Source organism: Strix aluco, chromosome Z, assembly GCF_031877795.1.
Source record: "Strix aluco isolate bStrAlu1 chromosome Z, bStrAlu1.hap1, whole genome shotgun sequence".
In the NCBI taxonomy this organism is placed as follows: Eukaryota; Metazoa; Chordata; class Aves; order Strigiformes; family Strigidae; genus Strix; species Strix aluco.
The window spans coordinates 24,341,017-24,364,115 of NC_133971.1; the positions used below are offsets into that span (position 1 = coordinate 24,341,017).

Consider the following 23,099-nt stretch of genomic DNA (forward strand, 5'->3'; position numbering starts at 1 on the left):
TGGCATGTTGTTACTGTTTCCTCAGAAGGGTGGGGGATGTTTTCCAAGCTCTTCTCACTCCTCCTGGAATGGCATGTTTCCATCTACTGTTGCAATACCTGTAGGAGTTGCCCTTGCCAGGCACCTGCCCAGGAGTACCATGAATATGAAGGTGGTCTTCCTTCCATCTTCCTACAGGTCCCAAAAGAATCAGTCGGGGAGACAGAAAAAAAAAGCCATTACAAGCAAATCCATCTCTAGTGGAAACCCAAAATAACAGTGGAAGTCATATGAAGCTTAGATTTTTTTGTCGATATGGAGAATTATTGACTTTTAAAAGACAGATGCCAGGAGAAAAATGTCTTTTTAATTAATGGTAGTACCAGAGGATTATAGCTGGAGTTCAGAAAACTGCCAGGTCTGCATCGGTCTTCTAGCAAACACTGCTTAGAACAAACTGGACGTGTCTCAGATTATTCCTATCCTACTTGGGTAACTGAGCAAATGCAAAGATACTTGTCTCTGATGCTTTGGTTTGGTTCATTTTTATACTCAGACCTTGGCTACATATAAACTATTACACTGTTATAGTACACAGCATGGCGTGTGGGTAGGCATCCCTCTTCCCTTCAAGCTGACAGTTTCAGCCTGTGATCGATCCATGGATCACAGTTACTTGTCAAAGAAAGTGGGCTTAAAATTTATTATATAACAATCACTGGTAAAATGTAAGGGTCTACAAACTGAAACGTTGAAAAGCATTGCTTTAAACTAAGAGAGTTGGAGCAGTGTGTAAAGTGGATTGAGTTACACCTGATAATCAAGATGCCTCATACTGTTATTTGATTTCCTACATCTGAAGAACTTGTACCGGTTACACCATTTTTATGCTTTATGTCTCTGTTGCCGTTAGAACTGTACTGCTTTAACTACACAGTTAAAACTGAAGAAATCTGGCATCTTTAATATGGATGAGCTCTTAGGTAACATTAAGTTTATGTGGTGTACCACACAGAAATTCTTCAAGGACCATAATAAAAAGAAGCTGAAACAGTTTTTAACCAGGTATCAGTATCTTTAGAGGCCATGCTATTCCCACAAAACTTACTTTCCTGAAACAAGTGCCTTAGGAAGATGTAAAGTCCTCTTCTGTCTGAGAGTGTCTTCTTCAGCCTTAATATACCTAGTCCTAACTTAATTGCTAAAATGGTAAAATAATACGTTCTTGAAATGGACTTTTAGGAAGCTCTGCAGAGACTGCTCTGATTTCTACACAGCTCCAGTTTCAAATGCCTGTGTGTGCTAATAACCCCTCTGCCTCGAAGCTGCTTTCCAGCTTGTGCCACCATGCTGACTGGACTGATAAACTCCTGTAACAAAGCCATGTCTGGTAATTGGCTGCTCTCAGAACTGCTCCACAGACTTTTCTGTGCCACAGTTGCATAAGAAAACTGATTTCAGAGTCAGATTGCAAAATCAGTTATATTAGGTGAGGGAGAGAAAACACTGAAGAGTGGCAGCTTGGAAAGATCATTGGCTTTCATATTTATTCTGACAGTGTGAAATATATGGTTATTAGGCATAATTAAACCATTCACTTGGAATTAATTTCCGATTAAGTGGAACTCCAATACAGGTTGTTTTTCTCCCTGTCTCCAGGTGAAGTATTTGTTCATTACACATCCATCTAGCTGCTTTGTCTTTTTTTGGTAGTATTTTCATAAAAAGTTGATTATTTGCTGCATCCAATCGCTTGGCAACCTAAAAGATTATGCAGTTGGCCAGATCGTTATCATCCATTAAAAACATTGCTTCACTGCAGTCAGAGATTGTAGGAGCCTTTAATGTCTGATATGCTCTTCTTTTTTCTACAGACCTGGATATGCTACAGAGGTGTGAAGGTGAAACCTTTTAAGGCATGTCATTTGTGATAAAATGGTACAGAACAGATATTTAACAAACTGCTGTAGAGACTGAGCTCCTGCTGATCCCTGAAGAATTCATACTGCTGACTGCCATTAAAGCTGATGGGAGATATGTACCTATTACCCTCACACCTCAGTGTGAAAACAGGCCTTTTAGCTGCCAGCACATCTGGATCAGATGGAATTCTAATTAATTGTTGTCTCCATCGTCTTTGTTATTTGTAAGGATAGGTTTGTCTGAGGGGTTAACATTTTCTTACCACTTGACCACTCTACAGGGTGAAAATGTAGACCCTTAAGAAGTTATAGTTGGTGTTTCAGCATAGGCAATTTGAGGAGTCCTGAAAAAATTCCCAGAGACAAACTGTGAAAAAGCTTATCAAAATAGTTGTTTTAAGTAAAATTATCATGTAATAATACAAATCCAGTATTTTCCAGGAGTCTGTAATTCTTCTGCCAGTACTGGAAGGAAGTTTGATTATTTCAGAAAATAAAATATAACTAATGGGATGTTTTCTTTCTCTAGTTATGTCAGGTACAAACACTAGTGGTAAGAAATCTCCATTAGGTGACAGATGATTTAGTAAGTGGATATCAGTTGGCCACAAATAAATACAGACAACACTTACAAAAAAATCCTTGACCCCTGAACCATCATGAGTTTATGAGGCCTCACCCTAATCAAGATACTTCAGGAAACAGTCTCAGTAATTTTTGGACAGAGGCTTGATCTGCTTTTAGAAAGGTAAAAGCAGGTCATGAAATTTAACAATCCATGTGATTTTTTCCAGTTTGCTGTGCTTCTAATATCACTCTGATGCAATCGCAAGACTGGAGTTCCCATATCCAGTGAAAAAAATCCTGGCTTCCTTCACGGGGAAAGACCCGGACCCATCCATGGGCAAAATAGTCTGGGATGCACAGTTAAATATTTCTGATATCATCCAGTAGTAAGCAAAGGCACACTCTTAACAATTCCCTCCAGCAGTAACTCAAGAGCCCTGTATGTAGCTAACTTGTTTTCATGGCAGACATAGGCTATGACTGTTGAATGCTTCAGTGTGTCTATTCCAAGAGTCATGTTCTCATCACCTAGCTCAAAAAAGCAGACCAAAATTTTTCAGGCTTTGCATAACAATTGGTTGCTAGAGTTTATTCAGAGGGGGAGGTGGAAATCTGATTAAAACAGGTGGAACAGCACCGTGTGTCGAGAGTTGAAAACACTCGCAGGTTTGTGGTGCTCTGCTCCTGAAATTGTGAGTTTCAGTTCATGAACTGAAAGCCACTGAAGCTTGCTGGAAACCAACTGAGGAAGGGTATCAATAGGTATCTCATTGACTGTATGCTAAGGAACACTTCATGTAAAATACTCGTTTGGTTTCTTTCAGAAGGAATAAAAATGTAGCCTCTTATGTTATTATTTGTGTGCAAGAACCATTTTCCAATTATCAGTCATGCACATTAAAGGCATTGTAAGATATATTATCAGTAGTGTGTGGGAAGGCTGATAAGAATTTACCTATTTATGTATAAATACCAGCAGTACTTGGGGGTTTTCAAGTTCCTTCATATGCATTTGCATTATGATTTATATGAATGGCACAACACACAGCAAAAGGAGATTTTTGCAGTGGCCGTATGCCTGTCTCACAGGACATAGAGATTGTGTGGTTAGAGAGTACACAAGAAATTTTTACAGCCTCTTCCTTTTCTCCCTCAGTTTCTTGCTCCTCTATGAAGAACTCTGGGGAGTCTTCAGTATAGGCTGATTGAAAAGCTCTGCCTCCCACTGTACTGTCTTTTAACATTAATCTCGTGTCTTTTACAGCTTTATGTCCCTTTCCCAAGTGGAGTTGGCCTCTTGCTTTCTTGTTTGCAAAACAGGGGCCTCTTTTCTGTGGATAACAGTAAAAAAAAGAGAACTTGTTAAGGGAACTGGGAAGTGCTTTGCAGTGAATGAAGACAGTGTATGCAGTCTGGGACTTCATTTCCACTATCTGGTATTTTAATAATTTTGTTTTAGATGTGCAGTGGTCTCTGAGTTACGCTGTCAGAGTATTAAGGTGAAGGGGAGGTTTTCTGGATGTATCCCAGTAGCTCTGGGATTAGTGTGACTGAATTGTACTACTTATTCTGAAGATTCTCTTTCTTTATACTCAGGACACAAACTTACGCTAATACCTGATTGGCACCTGCAACAAACAATTACCAATTGCCCAAAGAAGATTGCAAGACTTGCTTCGTATTTCTTGGACAAAAAAATCACAGAAAGTGATTTTTTGCTTGCAGAGAACTCCCACAACTTAAAGAGGAGCAAGGGTGTGCAGCGATAGGAAGATCTACAAGGACAGAATCAGTGTGGGCTTGTAGAGTAGTGCAGAATTTAATGGTATGGTGAGGGACAGCTGTTAAATACTACAGAATTAATCCATGTAAATAGCTGGCTTTGAGGAAAAAATACCGATTGTTTGAGTCCAGCTTGTCAAGCCTGATCTAATATCAAGCAGGAGTTTTTAAATGGGACTGAATCAGATACATGATGTATTTCCTTAACACTATCATGAATGAGCTTCTGCAGAATCAGGACCTAAACACATATCATTGAGCTTTTTCATGTGCAGATTATTCACTAATCCAGGACAATCTGGCCCAGAAGAAAGGTAGATATTGGCTGTGCCACAGGCTCTACTGTGACCTAAGGGCAGTCATTTTATCTCCTCTCCTTTTGCCCCCTCTCTGTAAAATGGTGATAAGAGCATTTTCTTATCTTACAGTGGAGTAGTGATGATAAATATTAAGGATTATGACATGGTTAAATACTGTGGTAATGAAGGCCATTAAGCACCTTAGACACTTCTATTCATTGACTGCTTTTCTAAAGTGAATTATTGAGCATTTTTAATTTTTCCCAAGTAAACTCAAGGAAATTAGTTGATAAGGATTAATAAATAAACCCTGTAAAATGTCAGTGTTAAACTGCATTGTGTTTTCTGAATTATGTAACTGGATGTTTTGTGTGCTTATCTTAAGTCAGCCTACCTGCTCTTCCTCACTTCTTCCTTCAGTGACTGTAAACCTGAAAATAGGGAGGAAAGGCAAAGTTGTTATCTGCTACAAACTGACTATGGCTACAAAAGTCAGGGTTTTGTGCATTTGTCATTTTAGGTCCTAGTGTTAGAAATTGAAAAAGGTTAGGGGACTGAAGTTGATTAAGGCATCTGTAACCAGTAAATCAAAACAAATGTTGGGGAACATTTAGGGTACCCATCAAGGGAAGTGAAACATATGTTTGTGCTTAAAGATAAAGAAAAAATTAATGAACAGTGCATTGGCCAGAGTCCTACCGCCATAAGCAGTTCTACAAGGAGTCTGCAGAGATGCATCAGGAGCCAATCCCTTATGTACACTTGTACCAGCACCAGTCCCGAGAGTGGTTCCATGGGTCACCTCAGCCTGGCCATGGGTCCACCCCCTGGCCCACCTCGGCTGTGCAGGGTTGGTCCCTGAACTTGGGCCACTGAGCACTCCCATTCCAGGATGGCTGCAAGACATTTCTTACCTCATCACCAAGGAAAACTTCACTCCCATGCAGGCAGTTCTTCTATCTCAGCCATCCCTGCTTCCAGCCAGTTTGACCTGTTCTTGCAGCTGGGCCTTCTTGCCCTCTGTGCTGGATCATTCCTTGGTCACAAATTACCACTATTGAGCAGTTGCAATTAAGAATTTGTTCTACACAAACAACCAAAAATCTTATTCATGCCACAGTAAGAACATATGTGAAATAGTCACCAAGTGGAAGGGAAAGAGGAAAGGAAAAAGTAAAGGTAAAAAGAAAGTAAGTTCCCCGTGTTTCTGTTTGCCTTTTGCTGAGAAGCTGCTTAGAGCAGTGAATACTCAACATGAAGCACAGGAACGTGCCACACAGATGTGGTCAGGTCTTCAGTGACTGAATATGCAGCAAAAATTTTGGTCGCATTCATGGTAACAGCTGGACTGTTCTTTTTGTACCTCACATCATCCCTTGTCATCATGGTACTGTGGTAGGGTCTGTTGAGCTGGTTTCCCTGAGACGGTGGGCATCACCTACAGGATCTGACTGTTCACAATTCAAATCTCTTTTTGCAGATAATATGTTTTTTCTTTCTCAAAAGAACAAAACACAGAAATTGAAGTGTGACCAGGATTGGGTTTATTATTGAGGTATCTGTGGTGTTGTAGGTCAGTATTGACATAAGTCAGACTAGAGCTGTGTTTTATATGCAGGAGGGGTTTTCATGCAGCACTGAGGCAGCATTTGGCACTGGGAAGGTCAAATTAGTTGTGCAACCACTGGCTAGAGAGCACTTTGGGTAAGTGAAATTTTCCTCCCATATCAAAAGACTGCATTTTCTGAAAAGCCTTTTTTTCTACATGACACCCAAGGGTTGTAAATTCAGTACCTGCTTTCTCCCTTTCCTATTGACGGGAAAAACCAGCTGTCTCTATTTTACCATGTCCTGTTCTCTCCCCTGTGTATGCTGACTGGGGCTGGCAACCTCAAGTATATCTGGGGGTGTGTTTGGGATAGGATTGGTGGGTCAGATTGCTTCTGGCAGCCCTGAGTTTATGAGGTGCTGGAACTAAGCTTAAATACCTCTATATCCAGGCATCCTGTAATCTCAAATGTGTTTATCTGGGCATGTTAGGTAGAGTAGTGATAGTGTCATTGCCTTCCTCTGATGTTAATTTTTAAATCTGAGTTGCCCAAAGTTGATTAGGAAATCTAAAGCTGCTCAAAGAATTAAATGTGGGTCTTCTAAGTCCTTAATTATAGGACTGTTTATAGGGAATCCCCCTGACTCATCCAGGATGCTGTGAAGGTCTCTGGGAAATACACAAATAACAGCATCTTCCTTTATGTTTGTTAAAAAAAAAAATCCTTTGGAGCAGGTATGGGATCTTGAAAATGTCAGGATAAACAATGAAAGTTGAAAAAAGTACATTTTCAGTTACATATTTAAGAAATTGAATACTCTAGCAGTTCCATCTAAAGCTATTATTATATGATCCAGATAAAATTATGTGAGAGAATACATTTGTTCACATACCTGTAGAGGTAAATATTTTATAGGAAGAAATACACAGACTAAGTCTTTTGAGTTTCCAGCCAGTTCCAGCTGTCTCCAATGGAAACTCCAGGACATAGGAAAAACATGAGTGGGAAGGAGTGGCAGAGAGCAACTGCCCTGTACTGACCATACATGGTTAGCTTATAAGCAGTTCATTGTGGATGTAGATTTCAAAGTTCTGGATCTTAAAGTCACTGAATCATCAGAAGTAAGCCAAAATCTTCAGAAGACAAATGCTTGATTGACATTTTATGTTGATGTATTACATTCGCACTGTAAATTAGGGTGGGAGAAAGAGAGAATATGCTTTTTTTTTTGGAAATAATTATGTAGACTCCTAACTGCTTAAGCCTCTAAAAAGGGACTATGTGCTTTGTCTATATAAATTTCACTTCATACCATAATTCTGGAAATGGCAGCAATTGATATTTGAATCCATAGAGCTAACTGGTTGAGCTAAAAACATTAAACAAACCAGACTGTATTTTCCAGGGGTGGAATTAATCTGTGGTTTTTAGAATATGGCTACAAAATTATATTGTTAATTTTGAAGGTAAAAAATGGGGGAAGGTGCAAAATCTCTCAACTTTGGCTTCACTTTGCCATGCTTAAGTCTGTCTTACAGGTTGCTCAGGGAGGCTGTGGAGTCGCCATCCTTAGAAATACTCAAAAACCATCTGGACATGGTCTTGAGCAACAGACTTAAGGTGTCCCTGCTTGAGCAGGGGGTGTGGAACAGGTGACCTCCCAAGGTCCCTTCCAACCTCAACCACTCTGTGATTCTGTGATCTACTTTGATCAGTGATTTCTCTCATTTCATGTTTTTTTCTAATTTTAGTCCAACACACACTCAGATATACGATGACTTTAACGGCTGTCTGGTGTGTCAGAGCATATACGCAAGGTTAGGCCAGAGGAATGTATGGATAACTTGTAAGTTTATCTTTGAGACAGAGTTGTCAAAATTATTTTCTGAAGGTCTGTTGTTACAATAATCTCATAGCAACAGAGTTTTGATGCAGAACTCTTGGAGGCAAGATACTAAAACCAAGCCATTTTGGAGTTCATTATTTCACTTTATTATTATTATTATTATTATTATTATTATTATTATTATTATTATTTTCTATAGTGTGGCAAGATAATTTGTATATGTGACAACTTTTGTAATAGTGACAGGAGACTCTAGTCTCTATAAAGAGAATTCTGAATCAGATCCTGTAATTGTCATAATTTCTAAATCAATACTGCTATTTTTGTAAATGATGAGGAATGTGACATGAGATTTCCTTTTTGGTCTGGCAGAGAGGGAACAAGACTGATGAATTAGTAGATTTGCTTAATTTCATGAAGTGAGATTAGTGACAACCTTTGTGATATTGTTTCGAGATGTGTTGTTGAAGCAACTCGACAGAGACACTAACAGTAGCTCATGTGAGTAACTGTGGATATATACAGAAAAAGTTGATAGCTGAGGTTTTCCAGCCAACCCATTTAGCCAGCAGTAAACTACTAAAAAAGAGATAAGAATGGCTTCTTGCAGTTCCTATGTGTAAAGATGAAGATCCAGATTCAAGCCAGAGTCTTTTTCAAAAGCAGTTGTGATGGAGTGGGTAAGCCAGGCAGTGTACAGTAGCCCCAACTGGTTGTTTGGAGAGTCAGGATTTCTGAGTAGACTTCTAAAGCTTTACTTGTAAGCAGTGGCTCCAAGGAAGGCTGAGTGGCAGGAGGCAGATTTCCCTCTGGATGAGTCTTCATCTGTGACACAGAATCTCTTCTGGATTAGCACAGGGTGCACATTCCCCAGCATGGGTTTACAGCTGCAGCGGCGAAGCATTTTGGCTTTAGCTTCCTTTATCCTTTGTAATAATCCTTTCCAGCTCCCTGCCACTGTGCGCAGGTTTTAGCTTGTCACTACTGTTGGCTCCTGCAGTGCTGCCCCTCGTCCTGCTAGCTTTCATTGATCGTTGCTGCCATTGACACTCACATGCCCTTTGATAAAGTAGCTGTCAAAGCTCCTGACCCTCTACAAGCCACGTTACTGACACACTCCTATCTGAGACATTCATTAGGGTTGTTTGCCAAAAGGTTTATGTAACAGATGTAAAGCAGACGCGCAGAAACACACACACGCACACACCATTATTGCAAGGGCTGTCGAGGTGACGATAAAGGGAGGATGGTCTGCAGGACTAGAGTAGCTCGAAGGCATAGCTGCATCTGTTAAAAACGCGACTAATGTCTCTGTGTGACCATGCTGTATTTTCAGCTTGTCATCATGGCTGGGACTGTTCTGCTCGCCTACTACTTCGAATGCACCGATACTTTTCAGGTGCACATCCAAGGTTTCTTCTGTCAGGATGGCAATTTGATGAAACCATACCCTGGAACTGAGGATGAGAGCTTCATCTCACCTCTTGTGCTCTACTGTGTGCTGGCTTCAACTCCGACAGCTATTGTAAGTATAAGAAATTATTTTAATTCTACATAAATAATATCAATAGTCCTGTAATATCTTTGTCCGCTCTCCTCTCTTTTCAACTGTAATTGATTTACGCTTAGCCAGGTCTCTGTTTAGCCTTCGCCTAATATGATCTTCATGAGTTATCTCCAGAAGTAATTTTTCTGAAGTAATCACAATGCAAGATTGAGGGGTAGAGCTTGTTAAGCCTTTTACAATAGCTTGCTCACTTCAGTGATTAGTTGTGAATTGCCTGGGCTCCAGACAGGCACTAATGTCAAGGTGATGTATTACTAGAAATACGAAAACAGGATAAAGCTGAAGTAAAACCTGGGTTGGACATGCAGTATATCCAGGAGTATTTGCTGCGATATTAAAAGGACTGTTTAAGGGCTTTGAAAGGCTTAGATGAACAGAAAGATGCTGAATACAAAGAAAAATATGAATGCTATTTCCTTTTTATTTATAATCTCTGTTTTTGGCAGTCACATCCACTCAACTTTTTTTACCTGATTTTCTTTACTATCCAACCAGTAAGACACAATACAGCTGTTCCAAGCAGATGAAAATATTCAATTAGCTGAGTACATACAATTCTAAATGGATTATTGCAGTCAATGATGAGCAAAACTTTGGCCCTTTTCTATTTTCTGTGCAGAAAGTTGCAAATTTCACAAATAGCCAGCTTTGCTACATTTGTAATTACTTTGATAAATTCCTATCAGACTGTGTCTTTATGTACTTTGTTTTATCTCTTTCTCTTTATTTCTTTAGTATTTCTTTCTTATATTAACTGTGTTTTGCATCCCTTTCAAAAGTTGATTAAAGCTGTACATGATGTATTTACTTGTGAAAGCTGAATGCTCCATCATATTCCATTTTAAGTTTTGGTCTGGAGTAATTTTAATGCATGAAACAGTGTGTTCTTAACACAGAATGTGGTAAGAAATATGACAGGGATCTGCAGAAGATACTATAGTTTTTGGTACAGGACACAAACAAGTAGGGGTTTTGAATTGGATTACATCATGAGTTTATGAAAATCCTCTGCAGTAACAGTGTTATTTTCTGTATTCAAACTCAGTTGAACGTTAAGACTTTCATTTTATTTTGTGCTGCAGTGATAGATGATTTGCAAATGAAAAAAAAATTATTACATTTCTCCAACTCCTGCTCCCATAAAAACAGTGCCTTGTTTAGGAAAGTAACTTTCACAGGTGGTGTTTGTAAAGGGAGATTGAGTGTCACTACCATGCCTTGATGCCATGACATGGAGTCAGTGGGAGGTTTGTCCCTTGGTTCAGTGATATGGGATTGGGTGGGCAAGTGGTAATAAAAATGTTGCTCTTTATTCGGATCTTCTGTTTAAATCCTTGCTCTGGCAAAGTTTGCTGCAAACCTTTCATGTTTTTCTCCACTGGATCAGTGTTTTCTTTCTTTTCAGTGACCCGAGAAATTTTTCCTAGTTACTCTTATTTATGAAAAGCTGAACTGGAGTCTTCTTCAGGAGATGAACAATGCTGGTTTTGTAGTTTCCATAGCCCATCTTAAACACAAAGAATGAAAGACTGTAGTGAATGTCAAACAAAGTTTTTGGGTGTGGAAGAGACCTTCAGCTTAAAGCTATGTGGAGCTGGTGTGACTATCTCATACAACGCAAGCTGTGCAGAAATGCTAGCCTGGGTCCAGAAGTACAGTAATCACCCTAGATGATTGGATCCAGTGCTGGATATAAGCCAGTACGCTCTGCTTCTTGGGTTATGCTGTGCCATTACACTGGCTGTACTGCTACTGGAAAAGACATAGTCAGGCAGCACAGGGCTCTTTGCACCATGCTTCATTGTGATCTCTATGTACAACCTCAAGGAGACAATAGATCAAACTTTCCTGGGAAAAATTTTTCTTTACATTTTTAATGTAGTGTGTATGAATACATTATTTAATGCATTATTTGTATTATTGTATGGTATTATTAATATTTAATGTATTATTGCTTAGTATTGAGCTAATCTTCAACCAGAGCATATGTCAGAGGGATCTTTTTATGTGCCCCTGACTGGTGCTCAGCACAATGTAGTTCTATGAGAAATTTAAGTTTATTTCTCATTCCCATCTTTTTCTGAGAGACTTTCCTCTCCTTGCAGGCTAATTTCAGACTTTTGCTTCAGCTAGTAGCTGACTGCAGACTGAGTTTTGGCAACGATCATTAATAGAAAGCTAGCAAATGAGACAGAAAGCGAGCTCAGAGTCTCCCTAAACTCAGTCCTTGCATTGCACTGCTGGTCAGACCACTCAGAGTGTGAGTATCCTCAGCTGTCATGTGGTACCGAAATGGGTTCTCCCATCATTCAGACTGTCACAGTCTGGGAAGAGATCCAGTAGAATCTCCCAAGGATTTCAGTGAAGGTGCAGCCATTTCTATTTATACTGTGATGACTGTACTCTCTCTCAAAAAAACCCAAACCAAAAAACCCCCCACAAATGTAAGAACCCACACAGCTGTGCTTTGTGGGAGGGAACTTTGCATGCATTCACTGTTAGTTAAGTTGTAGCCTCACTCTTTACACTTTGCTCTCATGAATAATCACTGACACCCTGCAGTTCCGCTGTGAAGAAGTTACTTAAGCCAAAGGTAATGCCAGTCCCTCCTGACAATTACTTGTTTCTTCTCTGCAAGACACTTGTTGCTTCACTTTCTGACAGCAAAGTGGTTGGTTTGACTAAGAGGATTTACAGTAGTGAATGTGGTCTCTCTGTGTTGCCTACATATTGCCACTGTCCTGACACCTCATGGCATAAGAGGAGTGATTATTGTTAGAAGGGCTGGAACCCAGCAGTCACAAGGGAGCACTCATAGTATTAGTTAACAGTGTTTCTGGAGCTATGAAAAATAGTTTAGGAGTCAGCACAAGCTCCCTCATCTGAGACACGAGCAGTGTTTAAGTGCAGTCCTGCGTGCACAAGTCTGGAGAGGACTCAGCGCCCTGATTTCAGCATAGCTGTGAGGCGTTATAATGCTTGCAAGTCAGATGGGAGCATCTTTGTGAATTTAATGGAGTATCTTTGTGACTCAGCCATTTGGTTATGACAGTGGCCATGGGGAAAACAAATGCGTGTATTTTCTTTCCTGACAACACTCCCCAGAAGTGCTGTTGTGGGTTGGTACCACTGTATGTGCATTTCCCTGTACTTTTAGTGGCAAAATAAATGAGACCAGCCTGTTTTCTGCAGTTTTATTTGTTCTTGAAACGTGATGCTGCTGACTCTGTTTAACCATTTATTTCTGCTACACTGGGTAGTTAATCATCATACATCAGAATTACAAAAGTCTTTCAATGCTCCTACTGATAACCTGTTAGTCTCCGATAATTAGAGTTTCTTGCAAGGGGAGATGCCTGAATCTCATGACAACACTGTTAAATAAATGAAAATCATGTATGCCTGACTCCGTTCTGTGAAAAGCATTTTTCTCCCAAATGTTCCACTGAGGATAGGTCAAAGGCTTTCGTCTGCCTTATTCATTCTTAATTTTCTGAGTGTGGTAGTATTAGCATCTTTGCAGAAAAGTAATAGGATATGGTGAATTTAGTAATAACCTGCACCTACATAAGGAAAAATTTGTTTTTCTTTAAAGAAACAACTGGCCATTGTATTTCACCTTTAGTGATTGATCCACTGAAACATACATCTTCAGACTCAAGTAGTAAATTTCGCTGTCAGCACTGGTAAAAAGGGAGTTCCTGGAATCCTGTCTGTTTTGGATTGAACTTGTAGTTGTCTGTAGGTTCTGGTGCCTCAAAGAGCTTCATAAGACATGTATGATTTCAACTTCATCTCATGCCAGTTGTTTCTAATGCCTTTTTTTTTTTTTTTCTCAGAGACTTTCCCCCTCTTGCAGGCTGATTTCAGTTGTACAGACATTGTTGGTGGTTGGTTATTGAACAGCTGCTAAATTTCCTGCATTCCTGTCGTCATGCTGAGATGGGTATAGGAATACTTTCAGCCTGTCTCACGGTAAAGTAGAAGCTATGGTTAAATCATTTTAATTTTTGCAGACAGGAACGTACCATTCTTGACAGTCATGACAAGCACTTGGGTACTGTAGCTACCAGCCAGTTTCTGGGGGCCAGGAAAGGGGAGTGAGTAGAATATTCATCTCTGTGGCCTTGTGAGAATAGCACAGAACTTCGGTCTTTGCCTTTGCTGCATTTCAAAGTATCGTAAATTTCCAACTTTCCAAAAACTGCTTTTGTCTTGGGCTTTAGGTGGCCTACAGCAACATGTCTGCACATTCGGATAGCTGACCTCTGCATTACAGAGCTTTAGACAGACAACCCCTCATTTTGGTGGCTAGAGATAGTTCAGGAAGGGTGAAATTAACCAGAGAATTATTGCATTTTTTTTCAGAGTTGGAGGTCTTAGAATGCAAACCTTTTTCTGGAGGTAAATATAGTATGAGTATTTTACTCAGGTATATTTCTTGTGAAATGTAAAAATTAAGAGCAGCTTGTAAGTTTAAGCACTGGAGCTTGAGTTCCATGGTCATGTCTGGTGAACTTAAAAGTGATGTGTCCCACAGCAGCATGTTATGCAGAGCCTAGGAGAAAACGTAGTATTTCAATGCACTGTCAAGTCAGAAATATTGGGGTGGGGAGGGGTAAGAAATAATTCTTTTAATTTTTGTCAGTATGAGAACTTTATGAAAACAGTGTTTAAAGTGGAACAAGTTGCTTTGCACAAACAAAATTTTCAAGCCTTTTCCTTAAAAATATTGTGGGATGACTCCACCACATCATGAATGTCTCTCAAGACTAGCTTTCCCCGTTATGAGCTTGTTGCAAATCCACCAATTCCCCAGCTGGTACTAAACAATCCTTACAGAGTTCTGAGCTGCTGCCTGCACTGCTTCATCCATTGTGATTTGTCTGCCCGCCTGAGAGAAGCAGAGAGGCTTAGGAGCAGAGCCAGCTCACTGAAATGAATACTACTGAAGAGCAGCAGAAAGCTTCAAGGGCACCGTTCTTTGTTTCCTTAAAGTAGAATAGCAAGTGCCACTACCGTTTTCACACAATCTTCGATTTCTTTCCTTCCATTTCCAGGGAGGAAGTGGCAGCCTACATGTAATTGTTAACTGGCCAGTGCTACTAATTTGTGCAAGGGAGTATTTGTTCTCAGATAATGCTGGAATCAGTCAAACCAAACTGGTCTCATTATTAATTAGAAGATGAATTACAGGGTTGATCAAATCTACTTGAAATGGGAGGAAACTGTTCAAACTTCTCCCTAAAATTTGCACTTACATCCTAAGCTTCAGAAACATCATTCTTTTAGATGGTTTTCCTATTCTGTCTGCCACTTTGCTTCCTTGGTTTTAGCTTTGTACAACCATGTTATTACAGTGATTTATTTCTAGAAGGCAAACCAGGGAATTTCTGCCTGTGTTGGCTGATTCCCCTGTGGCAGCTCAGCAGCAGATGCCGGGAAAACCAAGAGCAGCTAATGCAGCTCAGAGCTCTGTTACAGTAGCTTCTTCCCAGCTTTTTCAGGCAGAAATCCCTAAGCTCTGCTGTAGCCCACAGGCTCTTGTGCTACAGTGTCCTGCCCACCATGCTTCACCCCTGCACAAGCACAGCAAGCTGGACAGCAGTGGGGAAGAGAGATCAGTGTCAATGCCTGGAGTGTCCCTTACTCCTTGTTACGGAAGAAGGCATCCCTTTTCCAAGGAGATGTTTCACACATGGCGCTCGTGTGGTCCTGGCTTTCAGGGCTGGCCTCCATTTCAGCTTGGTCCCTGAGAGGGGGATCTGCACTCAGGGACATTTAGCTATACCTTCCTTTTATTGTTGGGAAACAGCTGGGGTTGCTCACAGGGCAAGACTGGAGAAAGAGCCCCACTGCTTGTCAGGTGTCCTCTGTGAGTGGTGGCTCATCTCCCTCTTTTTGAGACTGGCCAAAGGCCCAGCTTGGGAAGTGGTGAATGACAAGCTGGGATACATAGGAGTGAGGCAAAAGTGTGCCCATTATGCTCTGTAAATGTTTATCTTTTGGATTTGCACACCATTCTGGAAAATAATAAATACACCTTGTTGTTTGGTGTAATGCTTTCAGATGCTTCTACTGCCAGTGTCTCCAGGACTTCGTAATGGTCCCGGTCACATGCCAGTTTCTGAGGAACAGTGCAGAACTGTGGGAAATTTCTTCTCTTGATTAGAACTTAAGTATAATTATTTTAGACAGTTTTACCACAGTAGATTGGGTTTTTTTGAGTACAGTGATAAGGCAGTTGTGGGTTTTGGGCAGGCTAGAATCTAAATTGTGGATTTCAGCCCTTTTGACTTGAAGTAAAAGAAGCCAATTTTCTTTTTCTGGAAAAGGACTTTTAACTGATCTTTGCTGTTGTTTTCATCAAACAACCAAAAAAACCCCACCCAAAAACTCCCACAAAACCAGAATGAGATAATAAGTAATTGAATGCAGATTAAGGTTTTGTCCTCAGAAGATTATGGGTGAGCTGGGTCTGCAGTGTTCAGCTGAAGTCATTGCTGCATTTCCTCTTATAGTTATGCAAAATACAGCATTGATTTCTGTGGGCTAGAGAAGACCTGTCTAGATGGTGATGGCAAAGGTAAGAGAGTGTCTGAGAAAACTCTCAGAAGATCCCTAGTTCTCATGACCATGGTACTGATGCTACCAGGGAAAGCCTCTGCCCTCCCAGGCAGGCTTGGGTCAGGGTCCTGGCTGCAGATCACAGCAGAAATACTGTGTCCTGGAGAGGGTGCCAAGGCAGATCTCAGTGACCACTTGCTTCCTAAGGTGTCTTTTCTCAATATGAATCTTGTTTAGTGTTTGCCGCCCAGGTTTGACTATGGAGTCTCAGCTGTGCAGTGTCAATATTTGACTCTGTAGGTAGCAGGTAGGATGTCAGATCAATAACCCTCAGGGCCTAAGGCAAACTGCAAGGGAGAGCTCAGGAATTAAGGAACTAACAATACTAAGTGAAAGTCAATATGAGCCATGTTCTTAGTGGGGACTGTAGACGAGGTGAAGACAGACTGTTCAAACCACAAGAGGCAACCCTGCAATGGACACAAGCTGCAAGAAAAGAAGCTGATTAAATATTAAGAAAAATCTTTTAACTACGACAGTAGTCAGACGCTGAAACAGTGCCCCCCTAGAGGCTGTGGGATCTCTGTTCCTGAAGACATTCGTAACACAACTGCTCAAGGCTGTGGTTTGTGCTGGCCCTGCTTTGAGTTGGGGTTGGACTTGAGGCCTGTGGGGCCCCTTCCCAGCTAAATTACTGTGTGATTCTGTGCCTCTGCATTCTGTAGTGGCAGGGAAAATTTTCTGCTATTTAACTAATGACAGATGAATGGAGCCATGAGTGCCCATGTAGAGCCTGAAGAGTGTCTCTCTACCAACAGGCAGCTGTGCTTATGCAGTCCTCAGATACATCGTGATGCAAAAGGGCAGAATGGCTTTTGGCCCAGGGCAGGCCAGTGCAGATGAAACACCTCCTGGAGCACTTTGCAAAAGTACCTTTTGGTGAACAGGCCTGCTTTTCCCAGGGAGAGTTTTGTGGAGTCATTTTGAAACTGGCTGATTGGGGTTGAGAGCCCCATAACCCTCATCTGCTTATATTCTCTGGTTTTGAGCGCTCTGCACATAGCTTGTCTCACAGCCAGTGTCTTGTGTGTATCTGCTCCTCCCCTTGGCGACTGTTTGAATGGTGCAGACTTGATTGGTTCTTTCTGTTTGTGACATAAAAAATGTAGCCATGCATATCCTTATAGAGGATTTGGGAAATGACATACAGCTTGCTGAAACCTCCCCAGAACTGAGAGTGGTGATGTCCCAAGACTCAAGTTCCGTTTTGTTTGCTGCCAGAGATTTTTATGTGTAACAGTGTGCCTCTGGATGTGGTTTCTATGCAGAAAGTGGCGTTAACAAGGATTGACTGTGTCACAAGGATGCTGTTAGAGTAATCAAGTTGAAAGATTTAAAAACTACCAGAAATCAGAATAATGTAAACTTAATGCATGGAAAAGACAGACAGATCCTGTCTGTACTTCACATAATTCTTCCCATTATGGGATCTCCAATCGTCTTGCTGTGATTGGAAGTGCCATGAGTTGTACGTTTTCATGGGAAGCAGCAGAAGGACGTTGTTTCACAGGGAGACTTCAGGCAGTCTCGGGCTGTGGGCACAACTGTGCTTCCTGCATCTCTTCTGTGCACCCTGGATGACACTCCTCCTTCTTCATGTGTGGAATTGCAGCCTGAAATGAAAACTGCGGCAGCTTTCACACAAACCCAGTGTTTGCTCAAAGTGTGAAAAAATAGAAGAATAGTGTTTTCCCATTTGTCGCCCCTAAGTGTGTGAGTGAATCAGAGGACAGAGGGCTGTTTGAGATGCAGCTTCCACCAGCAGCGATGCGGGACTGCATGGAGGCAGTCAGGCCAGATCCCACTGGAGAAGAGGTGCAAGTAGTTTGGCTAAGTTGCAGTGAATCTGTAGTGATGTTTCAAAGGGAGGTGGGGAAAAAAGGAGGAGAGACTGGGGCAGTGTGACTGGTGGTGAGCCAGTTTATGCATAGGAACCAGGTTGTGTCACTCCACATGCACAGGAGTTTGGAGAAACATGAGTAAGGAGGAAGATTTTGACTTCTGGAGGAGAGGTAAGCCAAAGTGTGGCAGGGGAGTGGAGCAGGGGTGCAGTCCTCAACTTTGCTAGAAGATTTGAATTGATGTACAAGGCTAATGTCCTGAATGAGAGCAACTAGTAAAAGGAACAAAATTCTTAAATCTGAACCCATCCTTGGCTGTCAGCACTGTCATTCATTACTTTTCTAAATGGAATATAGCTCTTCAAGGCTGCCCCCCACCCTCACCCCACTCCACAGTTCCTCCAGGACTGCTGCTCCAGGATGCCACTCTTCTGTAGCCTCCTCTTGGTTGAAACCCAGATTCATTCCTGGATAGTTTATCTTAGTATATCCTTACAAAAAATAGCTTTTCTTGATGTTTACCCCAGTCTATTTTTAGAATGCAGTTGTGCAAAGAATCATTGGCAAGAAGACTGTGAGTTCATCAGAAGGTGTATAGGAAAAAAAATAATAAAAAGATTCCATGTCCCTTTAAAAGCAATAGTTACATTGTTTTGTTGGTTAAATTGATAATTAAATTAACAGACTGCTGGTAATCTGTACAGGAGTGCAGAAAATATTGGCTGCTCATGTTGTACTGAGACCTTGAAAGAGGAAGATGTGGTATTTCACTGTCTGAAAATGTCAGTTCACAAGTTGAAGGACTATCATTTCCACATCTATCATGGACAAAAAGGCTGTTAAAGAGGAAAATGGGACAGATCATTTTATCCACCTCTTTGCTCAGGAGGAGTCAGCAAATAAGTAAAGTGTGTGCAGCAGAGGTTTTTGAGAGCTGCATGTTGAGGAGCAAGAATTTGGTGACACTGCCAGTAATGGGAAGGCAGGGCAAAAAAGTTTTCTCAATGGAGAGGCTGAGATCAGCAGGGGAAAAATGACTGCTACGTAGGTATTTCTAATTCATACTGGAGCTTAGGGGCATAATCATAGTATTTTTACCTAATAGTAATATGAAAAGGAATGTAAGCAAAGGTGTCCAAGCAACATAACCTCAGTGTAGTTGAGCTGCTATTGCATTCAGGAAACCAAGAGCAAAATCACATCCAGTGGCACTACCTTTGCTTCCTTATTGCCTACATCACCTCAGACCTGCTTTCAGTCCCCAACCTCCAGTGCAATTGTCTTTCCGTTTCTACTGTCTAATTAAGCCAGTATGATACAGCAGTTCATTAACCTTGTATTGTTTTCCCAAATGGATATACAATAAGTAGTTTGCTTGCTGTTTTCTTTTTCCACCTGTATCTGTGTATCTATATTTAGATTTCAGATTTAGAACTGAATTGTACCAATTCCTGGGGTGCTGATTCTGTTCTGGCAGAAGCTAAGGTAATTAACAGTGTCAGTGATTGATTTTGGGAGGCCAGCTGGACAACTTGGCTGGATGCAGACCCTGCTCATGCAGAATCATCAGGTTGTAAATCATGAGAATCAGTGGAGTTACTTGACTTCAGAAATGCCTGGAAAAAAAAAAAATCAGTTCTTTGACAAGCTATTCAGACCACATTCCATTTTGCACAGCTAGATTAGCTATCAGAACTAGGTGCCCAGGCCCACACTGAATTTTTAGAGAACAGCAAGGCTCATTTTCTAGAGCCCACATTAAACGTACAAGGAAACAAAATCCTCAAATTCAAAACAAAAAACTAAATTCAGTGGCAGAGATGGCACCACAAGAATAGTCTGGTTGTGTTGAATCATTTTGTATCACCTCACAAATGCAGCATCATTACTGTACACCTAAACTGTATTAAATCAAAGGTACTTAAAAAATCACATTTTGGTATGCTATAGGAAATCTGAGATAACTCTGCTTAAATCAGTGGAATGGAATTGAACAGATTTACAGCCTGGCAAAATTTACTCCTAAATCTGAGTGAACTAATCTATCCACATGGGAGTTGCTAGGAGTATGCCAGACAACTAAATAAAATAAATACAGGAATTGAAGTGGGAAAACATTCAGTTAACTCCTGATGCAAAGGAACTTTAATAATGGATGTGTTGTTAAAGGAGGACTATTAATATGTTTTGTACCTAAGTCTCTCTTATTTGAAAAGTTTGGGGTTTTTAAAGTCCACTAACCCATGTCTTCACAGAGTAGAATTTCCTCAGGATGTGAATTGTCTCTCAATGTGTACATACAGTCCCAGGCAGACAGAGAGCCAAAGCATTAATTCAAACTTCTGAACGTTATCATAATTCAAATAATAAATGGTTTGAAACAGTGTCACTTTTAAACTGCTTTAGTGCAGATGGTCTTTTTCTTAATTCCCAGCCCCATAGTTAGTGAGCTGAGCTTATTGAACTGCTTGCCAATTCTGTTAAGAGCAGATGGAGTGAAACGGGATAAAGGCAATATTTCAGTGCAGCTCCCATGCATTGGCTCCCACCCCCAGATGCCATTATCGACATACATTTTACAACTCCACATCTCTCACCATCAGCGGTTAGAATTATAAAGAGGTTGAGCATACTTGGCTTGAATGTCAGTAATCAATAAGGATGCTCATTTGGCTTAATAAGGATAAATTGTTGCCCTTGAAGCAACATACCATTCCGGCAGTCAAAGTGAACTAAGACTAGTTCCTTGATGTTTATACTAACTGTGGGTGTCTGTGTGTATGTGTGTGTGCGCACACAATTATGTTATGCATTTCTCTGACCATTCCCTAGCACTGTGGATTCCTCTTGTGTGTCTTTTAATTCCCTTGAGTGCTCCCTTTTTAAAAGCTCATTTCTTCCACTTCAGGCTGGCTTTTTTTCCTGAAGACTTTCATTATAAACTCTGTCTTTCTAAAAAGCTCCCAGTTTCCCCTTCTAAAGCCTGCTGACAAAACGTGATAGGTGGGATTTTCAGAAGTGCCTGCTGTGAGTGGACTGTTGCTACCTCTAAAGCCCTTGATTAAATTCTGTCCAGCTTTAGCTAGGGCAGACAGACCTCTGTGCCACAGACTTAAATTATTCTGAGTGCTTAGGAAATACTGATCCTACTCCTATGGGAAGCAGTTATCATTTTTATAGAAATCATGAATGTTCTGATCACAAAAAAGTACATAATACATAAACACAGCTACAAGATCGATGGATCCCTGGAGACTTCATTTTTGATGTTTTAATAAATAAAACAGGACAGTAAATAAAACAGGCTAGAAGTCATCCTTTGTCCCTCAGACTAGTTGGCATGTGCAATCTGTGGCCAAATGGCTAAACTCCTTCTGCGTAAATAGCAGTGGCTGCCTGCAGCTTTCATCATGGGACTTGTCCTGGGCACTTTCTGAGACACTGTTGTCACCAGGCCAGTCTATGTCAGGGACCATGCTAGCAATGTCACAGTATGAGTGACTGGCCATGCTGAACCCATACCCTGGCACTTTTTACTTCATTAGTACAAATATGATGTATTTGTCCAGAATTTTCACTGACCTTCCCAAAAGGGATATCCTTCATCTAAAATTCTTTTCAAAGTTGGCAGGAGCTCTGTAACCTATCTGGCAGACTCAGGCAAATATAAGTTTGAGAAGGTATGGAGGCTGCAGGAAGCATCCAATATTGCTGAGGCTTGCTGGTAAAATGTGGTGGTGGAAGTCTGCAGTTATTTTCCTCTTCCCCGGATGTCTTGAAGCCTTCCATCCGTGAAGTCTACGCTGTCAGTAAATTTTAAAAGCTAATAGCAGGACATGCCTAATTCCATGCCAATTTCAGTAAAAATGGGAGCTTCTGTGAGCTATAGTATTTATTAAAGCTGTCTTTGCCCCCTGTATCCTAGGAGTTAGTATAAGAAGGCCTAATATTTGCAGTATCTTGCCACTGAGTGCAAGAATGACAGATCCTTGTCTTGGCTGAGAGCTGGGTCTATGTCAGTTCATCGCAAGTGAGTAAGTGTATCCTCACTGTGGAAGTGCAATGTCCTGAAGACATTGTGTAGTAGTTTCTGTGGGCTGGAACCAGTCATCCATGTTTTAATGTTTGCTCATGTCATTTTTAACCTTCTGTTTCTTTCCCTTCCCTGGCAGATTTTTATTGGTGAGATATCTATGTATTTCATAAAGTCAACCCGAGAAACCCTAATTGTTCAAGAGAAAACTATTTTGACTGGAGAGTGCTGTTACCTGAATCCACTGCTTCGAAGAATAATACGTTTTATAGGTAAGCACCCTGAGCACTGCAAGCTTAGTCCCTGTTTGCACCAAAAGTGAACAAAACATCCTAATAATCTACACCACAAAATAAATTAAGCTGTGAAATCTTTGCAGGCGTCTTCCACCTTAAAAGGATAGTCCCCCTCAGGATTTGCAAGGTAATGTTCAAAATGTGCCATATCATACTGTCTAGAGCTGGTTTATATCCTATTCTGCTGAGCTTAATACTTCTGGACCCTTGAAGAAAGGTTATGCCAATCAAATCCTTATATGAATAATTCCATCATTGCTAGTCTGTATGAGCTTCCCATTTTACTTACAAATTGGTGCTCACCAGGCCATCTCTTCGGCATTTTTCTTTTCAGCTCTAAAGTTAACATCCATAGCTCTGCCACATGATGTTCAGCTAAGCACAGTGTAAAAACACCCAGAGCCCTCTTCAAAATAACATTCTTATTTTAATTGTATTTGGTTTTTGTTAGAGCTTTCGTTCATCGCTGAGAAATGAATGAAGAAGTTCTGTTATAAAACCATTTGGAGGTTGCTTTATATGGTGCTTGCAAACCACTATGCCTCTTCACAGTTGATTAGTGGAAAAAATGCCCACAAGACTTTACTGAGGGGACTGTCCCATGGTTATTTTGGAACAGAAGGAGGAACAACATTGCGGCTTCGGCACTGACACAGAATCTGGTTGTCGTCTGAAGGCTTTCCAATTCACAATCATTTAAGGTTACCCAAACTGCACCCCTGTGTTTAGAGATAAGAAGGGCTGGTTGCTCACTTACTCCTTCCTTGCAGCAGCACAGTAAGAAGAAGGC

The 23,099-nt window shown here is 40.8% G+C and overlaps 1 protein-coding gene across 3 annotated transcripts in view; it reads left to right on the forward strand.

Annotated features, from left to right (window-relative positions):
* PLPPR1 (phospholipid phosphatase related 1) overlaps positions 1-23,099 on the forward strand; it is a 135,136-nt gene that overhangs the window by 91,142 nt on the left and 20,895 nt on the right. For all 3 annotated transcript variants that reach the window (XM_074813210.1, XM_074813212.1, XM_074813211.1), the window contains exons 3-4: positions 9,282-9,470; positions 22,153-22,285. In XM_074813210.1, coding sequence (XP_074669311.1) covers positions 9,282-9,470; positions 22,153-22,285 — 322 coding nt within the window. The remainder of the gene's footprint in view (positions 1-9,281; positions 9,471-22,152; positions 22,286-23,099) is intronic.